This window comes from Babylonia areolata, chromosome 31 (genome assembly GCF_041734735.1).
Source record: "Babylonia areolata isolate BAREFJ2019XMU chromosome 31, ASM4173473v1, whole genome shotgun sequence".
In the NCBI taxonomy this organism is placed as follows: Eukaryota; Metazoa; Mollusca; class Gastropoda; order Neogastropoda; family Buccinidae; genus Babylonia; species Babylonia areolata.
Genome location: NC_134906.1, coordinates 23,853,922 through 23,862,134, shown reverse-complemented (window position 1 = coordinate 23,862,134; position 8,213 = coordinate 23,853,922). Strand labels below are relative to the sequence as shown.

General features: G+C 43.3%; 1 protein-coding gene across 1 annotated transcript in view; it reads right to left on the bottom strand.

Moving 5' to 3' along the window:
• Positions 1-7,378, bottom strand: part of LOC143276318 (uncharacterized) — a 492,860-nt gene extending 485,482 nt beyond the window's left edge. Inside the window, exon 1 of the mRNA XM_076580824.1 lies at positions 5,724-7,378. Coding sequence (XP_076436939.1) covers positions 6,241-6,726 — 486 coding nt within the window. The 5' untranslated portion in view covers positions 6,727-7,378 and the 3' untranslated portion in view covers positions 5,724-6,240. The remainder of the gene's footprint in view (positions 1-5,723) is intronic.
• Between the last annotated feature and the right edge of the window lie 835 nt (positions 7,379-8,213).

Genomic DNA, 8,213 nt, shown 5'->3' with positions numbered 1-8,213 from the left:
TAATGAAGAAGCCTGTTTAGCACAATTCTTTCCATTAACTTTCCAACATGTGAAGTCAACGCAGTTGGTCTGTAAAAGTTTTTGATGTCGCACTGTCCAGAAGGAAAACACTGGTCGTATGGGACGAAGATGCTGTTCTGTGGAGGTGGTCGGAATCTTCTCCACGGGCGTTCTGTTGGGCTTGGCTGTTTGCTGTTGGACCGTCGGGTGGAGTTAGTGGAGCATCGCTGTCTTCTGCCTGTGGGGTTTCTTCCGCAGCAAGAAGTGGAGGTGACGCCCCAGGTTCCCAGCCAAAACGCTTGAGCCCCTTTCTGTTGGATGGATTGTGTCGTTCATGTAGGTTTTGTTGCTTGCGTTCAGATTTTCATGTGAAAAGAAATGAGACTCCTTTGTTGTCATGCAGTGTAGAGAAGTTATATGCATTAACCTCTGGTCGGTGAAGAGGCCAGGCGGGACAGGAAGGCACCCCGTGTCCTGATTAACCGGACGCTGTTCCCACAGCTCATTGGCCCTGTGGAGGAAAGCGTCGAAGAAGGTGTAAGCCGTGGAAACCTCGAGGAGGCAGCGGCGGGCCAGTTTGTCCCACTCTGCTAACGTTTTAAAGGATAGAGTAGCTGAAGTGGGGAAGGTGGTGCACTGTGAGACCAACATCCTGTCCTGCGCGGAGGGCTCCGCTTCCCTGTAGGCAGGGTGGTCCTGTGTGTACAAGGACCACATCCCACCTTTGGAGGAGTCTTTAAGGAACTTGCCCAGGGGGAAGGTGCCCGGGACAGAGAGAGACTTCCTGCCTGGAGGAAGGATGAAAGTAGCACCCTTGACAGTGCGGACTGACTTATTAAAAAGTTCCCTCTTCACTTTCAGATCAGGTGCTGTGAGAGGAGCCGCTTTGCTGATGACAGCTGAAGCTTTGGGCCACTTTTTTTGTATGTTCTTAACACAGGCCACCAATGATTCACTGCTGTTTTTTGCTTTAAAAAAAAAAAAATTATTTCAAATCATTTACGCCTGGCATGAATGACAACAGTATCAAATTGGGAGAATTCATCAATAGTTTCCACATTTTTTTGCACAATCGTCAGTCGTGTAAACTTTCTTTGAGTTGGCTTCAAAACCATACGATCGAGTCAGTCTTCAACAATCAACTTTTTTTAGTACAGAGTCGTGTAGAATGAGGACAGATGGTGCTTGTTGAGAATTGTCTTGATCATTTATGTTTGGATCTGGCTGGATTTCATTTCTTTTTGGGTGTGGTTTACTAGGTGTTTCTGTCTGTGTCAGATCTGATTGAAAATTTTGTGACTTTTATCCTTGGTCTTTCTTGTTGGGGGATTTTGATGTGTTTTTCCCTTGAGCAGCTTTAGTTGTTTCCGAGTGTAGTTTGACGTCATTTGATGATGCATTTGTTCCTGTGTTTTTGATGTTGCATGGTGGCTGTTTGTAGATGTGGGGCCAGGAATTTTGTTTGTCTTGTGTGTTGGAGTTTTCTTCAAAATTTGGGCATATGTTGTGTTGTTGATGTTGTCGTCGTCGTCGTTGTTAATCATGGTGTTTCTGATCGGGATGGATGAAGGTGGTGTCATATTTGATTGTGTTTGAGTTGTTTTGTAATTCATTTCACCAGCTGAAGATTTTGCTTTCATCCCACCTAACTTCCCTGCTTACAGTATGTATGAATCCTTCCATGTGTGTCTCCAGTTTCTTTTCGGATTCTTTTAGTAGGGCCCTAAAAGACAATAAATCTGACTGTAGATCTTGCACGACATTTGCCTTGCTTGCTGCAGAAATGGCGTTCCGTTCTGCGGGTAACTGTCCATTTTTGGTGGAGATGTTAAGCCAGTGTCCAGTAATAAATTGGAATCATCAAATATGAAGTTCGGCACATTCACGACATGAATATATTTTCTATTTGTTTTCATATATATTCCGATCTGGTACGCACAGTAAGTCAGAACATAGCCAATGGATTTGTCGAAAACAGTCACTGCACTGTATTGAGCGAAATTTGTAGGTTTCTCCACAGATGCACTGTTGGTTGGTATTTCTCTCCAGTGAATTTACAGCAACATCCTTAGTTTTCCTTAATTTCATTTTCCGCTCACCGGATTTGTTCCTGTTTGGATTTGGGCTTTTTAAGCCTCTGGAACGGGTCATTTTAAAAACTTTCTTTTGCATGTAAATTTAGCTGATTGTCATCGCCATCTTGATGACGTCTTCTGGCATGCCCGTGTCTCTCGAGGGATGCGAGGTACAGTCTGTCTTAGTGTGCGATGAAAGGGAGAAGGAGGAATTCTATTTCATGTCCCATCACACACACACACACACACTGGCGATTGTAAACATTCTGTTAAAGTATTCATTTTCACATTTGATATGCAATTGTTTACAAGGCAGACAGGCACAATAGCCGAGTGTTTAAAGCATTGGATTTTCAATCTGAGGGTTCCGGGTTTGAGTCTCAGTGACGGCGTCTGGTGGGTAAAGGGTGGAGATTTTTCCAATCTCCCAGCACAACATATGTACAGACGTGCTAGTGCCTGAACCCCCTTCGTGTGTACATGCAAGCAGAAGATCAAATATGTTAAAGATCCTGTTATCCATGTCAGCGTTCCGTGGGATATGGAAACAAGAACATACACAGCATGTACACCCCTGAAAGCAGAGTATGGCTGCCTACATGGCGGGGTAAAAACGGTCATACACGTAAAAGCTCGCTCGTGTATATATGAGTGAACATGGGAGTTGCAGGCCACGAATGCTGAAGAAGAAGAAGTTTAAAAGGTAGGAGAGGGGGGCAGGAGGTGTGGGGGGGAGAGAGGGGGGGGGGTGAATGGTGAGTTGGTGGAAACATGGTAGATGGAGAGGGGAATCTTAGGTGATTATTTAAAATGAATAGAAGGCACAATGAAAAAATCACCAAACAGACTAAGTAAAAAAGACAAGTTGTTAATCAAACAAGAGAAACGACTGATAAAGAATGTTTAAAAAAATAAAAATAAAAATAATTCTGTGTGATGAAATATGTGGTTCCATTGAAACGTTTTTAGACTGAAGTGTCCATCTGATGAACGAGAGGAGGAAGGAAGAAGAAGAAATGTTTTGCATTCCAAGCTTTTTGGTGTTCCCAGACATCTCTGTGGTTGCTGATATATATATGGTGGTTTCCTTGATTTGTAGTGATTTAACTCTCTCCATACGAACGGCGAAAGAGACGACGTTAACAGCGTTTCATCCCAATTACCATCATCAAAATATTGCAAGCGGAACGCTCTTATACTGAAGAGGTGAATGTTGACAAAGAATACCACAGTTCTGACGACGGAAGCTAAAGGTTGGGCCATTCAGACACCCACTGGACATCCGAGGGGTCTGTGTTGAGGAGAAGAGAGGACTGGCCGTACTGAGTGAGTTAAAGCAACAAGTGAGAGTGGAGCGAAGTTTGTGTTTTCAAGGCCTGACTAAGCGCGTTGGGTTACGCTGCTGGTCAGGCATCTGCTTGGCAGATGTGGTGTAGCGAATATGGATTTGTCCGAACGCAGTGACGACGCCTTGAGCTACTGAAACTGAAACTTGTGTTTTGCTCTTCAGTGTTTTGTGTTGAGTCATCGAGCCAAAATTGTCTCGTTAAAATGGTTTTCACATTGCATCATCCTCAAAGAAAGGGGAAACGGCAATGCTTTGTGTTGACTCATTGAGCCAAAATTGTCTTGTAAAACCGTTTTCACATTGCTCAGCCACTAACTAAAAGTTGCTGTTTTTTTTTAAGCAAGTATGTGGTGGAGGGTGGGTGTGAATGTGGGTGTGTATTTTGTTTGTATTTTTCCAAACTTGTATTGCGTTTCTTCTTTTGTTAATTGACTGATATTGGCTGAAACACTTGTACATTTCAACTTTCTCTTGAGGAAAAAAAAAAGTGGGGGTTCATAGAGAATGTGTGCGCATGCGTGCAAAAAAATGTTGTTCCCAGGTTTGGAATGGGTGCAACAGCCCAGTGGTTAAAGCGTTGGACTATTAATGTGTTTTGTGATTTTGTCTTTGTTCTTTTTTTTGTAGATGTGACAGTTTTGTTTTGACACGGCTGAGCATTTGTAAGGTTTGACAATCCTGATATGGCCCTGTATGGTCGGCTGGACTATAAGCAGCAAGAATAAGAATAAAGCGTTGGACTTTCAATCTGAGGGTCCCAGGTTCGAATCTCAGTAACGGCACCTGGTGTGTTAAGGGTGGAGATTTTTTCCGATCTCCCAGGTCAACATATGTACAGACCTGCTAGTGGCAGAACCCCCTTCGTGTGTATACACAGGCAAAAGATCAAATAAACACTTCAAAAGATCCTGTAATCCATGTCAGAGTACGGTGGGGTATGGAAACAAGAACATACCCAGCATGCACACCCCCAAAAAGGGAGTATAGCTGCCTACATTGCTGGGTAAATATACAAAACGGCCATACACGTAAAATGTCACATGTCTGTCTGAGTGTGTATGTGTGTGTGCCTGAAACCTGATTGAATGACACAGGAACTACCCAGGTAAGCAGCCTGTTGTGCAAATGACCCCGAGTTTGTAAAGCACTTAGAGCTTGGTCTCCGACTGAGGATATGCGCTATATAAGTATCCGTATCAAATCAAATCAAATCAAATCAAAATGTTCCGAATGTTGACATATTGAAGTTGCAGTTGTACTGTATTGTAAAATGCACAAGCTGCTTTGCCTAGGTGGACCTGATGATTTTGACATGTCTTTTTGTTGAATGTATGTTTTGAAGTTGGCCTTTGGGAACCATTCCAACGCCGACTGTCCTAAAACCCTCTTGGCCGAGAGAGTGGGGATGTAACTTGGGCAAGACACTCTCCACTATAATCAAATTCTAGCCCAAATAGTCGGAGCAGCAGTTGCCTCCTCTGCTGTTCTGATGGTTATAGTCGGACACGACACGACTGACTATCATATATATATGTTTTGAAGTATCCTTTATAATGTTCAAACAGTTCTTCTCTTCCTTTTTTTCTTCTTCTTCCTTTTTTTAATTTATTTATTTTTTAATTTGTTTTTATTTTTACATAGTATTTGTTGAAGTTGTCCATATATATAAGACGGGCGCAATAGCCGAGTGGTTAAAGCGTTGGACTTTCAATCTGAGGGTGTATATGGAAGCAGAAGATCAAATACGCACTTTAAAGATCCTGTAATCCATGTCAGCGTTCGGTGGGTTATGGAAACAAGAACACACCCAGCATGCACACCCCCGAAAACGGAGTATGCCTAGATGGCTGCCTACATGGCGGGGTAAAAACGGTCATGCACGTAAAAGCCCACTCATGTGCATACGAGTGAACGTAGGGGTTGCAGCCCACGAACGAAGAAGAAGTCCATATATATATATATATATATTGCTTGTTTTATATTGACTGCTTATAGACTTATTTCATGAAAAGTTGTGTGAGCGTGTGTAGCCATGTGAATCAATAGATTTTTTTATTTTTATTTATATGACAGCTTTGTTCATCTCTTTCCAGTTGCCATCTGACGCCACTTTAGCATGCGCTCCAACTCTACAGAAAGGATTAGCATAATATTTGTCATTCATAGGCACCAGCTGATACACATGCATTGTATTGTTTTGTATTGTATTACGGTTTTTTTCGACGGGTGCAATAGCCGAGTGGTTAAAGCGATGGACTTGCAGTCTGAAGGTCCAGGGTTCGAATCTCAAGTAACAGCACCTGGTGGGTAAAAGGGTGGAGATTTTTACGATCTCCCAGGTCAACATATGTGCAGACCTGCTGGTGCCTGAACCCCCTTCATGTGTATACGCAGGCAGAAGATCAAATACGCACGTTAAAGATCCTGTAATCCATGTCGGCGTTCGGTGGGTTATGGAAACAAGAAAACACCCAGCATGCACCCCCTCGAAAACGGAGTATGGCTGCCTACATGGCGGGGTAAAAACGGTCATACACGTAAAAGCCGGCTCGTGTACATGCGAGTGAACGTGGGAGTTGCAGCCCACGAACGCAGAAGAAGAAGAAGAAGAGGAAAGAATTACTTTTTGTCAGAGTAACGAGGAAGGTGGCAGAATGGTTAGAAGGCTCATCTGCCAATACAAAGTCTGTCAGGGTTTGAGTTCAAATCCCGCTCTCGCCCTTTCTCCCGAGTTTGACTGGAAAATCAAAGTGAGTGTCTACTTGTTCGGATGAGACGAAAAACCAAGGTCCCATGTGCATCATGCACTTCACTCACTCACTCATTCCCTCGACCGCTGGGGTCGTTGGGGGGACATGAGGAAGATGTCATAGCTCGCCACGCCGTTTTGTTGGCAGCTGTCGTGAGGAGATCTGGCATCGTCATTTTGGTCCATTCCTTGACGTTGTCGGACCAGCTCTTTCTCTGCCGCCCCCGTCTGCGCCCTCCCTCTACAGTCCCTTGCAGGATGGTTTTGGAGAGGGTGTTATGACGTATGACGTGACCAAACCATGCCATCTTCCGTCGTTTGACAGTCGCCAGCGGTGGTTCTTGGGGCCCAAGAAGGCTGCTGACCAGGTTCCGCACATAGTCATTGGTCTTGTGCTCCTTGTAGGAGATGTGTAGTAGTCTCCTCAAGCACTTGGTTTCGAATGCTTGGATTCTTCTTTCTGTTTCTGCCATCAGTGTCCATGTCTCACATCCATATAAGAGGATGGAGACCACTAGTGACTTGTGCACTTGGCGCACTGAAAACGAACCCATGGCAACAAGATTGTTGTCGTCTGGCAAAATTCTGTGCAGGAAATACACTCTGATATGGACAACTAATATATTTTATGTATGCATGCCCTCAAGGCCTAACTGAGTGCGTTGGGTTACGCTGCTGGTCAGGCATCTGGCCAAGCAGATGTGGTGTAGCGTATATGGATTTGTCCAAGCACGGTGACTCCTTTAAGAAACAAAAACTGAAACTTGTCAGAGCAGATCTCTGTGTGAAATTCAATCTGGTCTTCCCTGGGGAGAACTTGTCACCATGGTGTAACACCATCTGTCTTAAAGAAAAAAAAAAATCTGTCTGAAATTATTTTTTTCATTTTATTATTAAAGCAGATCGTTCTGCAGAATTTTAGCCATGGGAACATTGATTAGTCGTCTCATCTGAAAGACTAGCATCCATACCACTCTGTTGTCCTACGATCACCAGTAAGAGTGATGGGACATGAAGGAAAATTCCATCCACTGCTCAGGGTCTAGTGCTTGCGGTTAAAAATCCTGGTCCTTGGGGGAACTCGAACCTGTGGACACTTGATCCTTAGTTGGGTGCACATTACCACTGAGCCACCATCCCACCACAAATATGTATGTGTGTATCTATCTATCTATCTATCTATATATAATACACACACACGCGCGCGCGCGCACACACACACACACACACACACACACACATATATATATATATATATATATATATATATGTGTGTGTGTGTTATATGTATAAAATAGAGAGAGATGTATGTACGTTTGATAGTCTTGTCCTATTATGACCAGGACAGCAGTGAAGGCCACTGCTGTCCCAATTATCTGCGCTAGATTTGTATTTATAGTGGAGAGTGTCTTGCCCAAATTAGATACTCGTACATCCCCACTCTCTATCAGCCAAGAGGGTTTGGGGCTTTGGGATGGTTTCCAAAGGGACAACTAGCCCTCAAGGCTGCAGCATTGAGAGCCAGTGCAGTATCTTAGGTTGAGATTCATACTCATGGGCTTTCACAAGAGACTGAGCTGAAAATGAATGCCAGTTAAAGTGGAGAAACCATTGATGACGCAGCTCTCGTTTTGCTGTTGGCCCAACTGTGTAAAAAAAAAGTATAATAATATACTATTCTGGTGTGCTCTTGTATGTTGTGCCGCAGTGGTTTGTGTTGTGTCTTGTGCTGTGTTGTGTCATGCTGCATCGATTGTATTATTATTATTATTACTGCTTTTTATATTATAATTATTATTTATTTATTTATGTACGCTTATATTTGACTTCATCAAGTTTTTGCGCCTTATGCATATTATTAGTAGTGGTAATAGTTATTTTCTTAAGTATTTATTATTAATTTTATTCACCCTTTTTTTTTTCTTTTTTTTTTCTCAAGGCCTGACTAAGCGCGTTGGGTTACGCTGCTGGTCAGGCATCTGCTTGGCAGATGTGGTGCAGCGTATATGGATTTGTCCGAACGCAGTGATGCCGCCTTGAG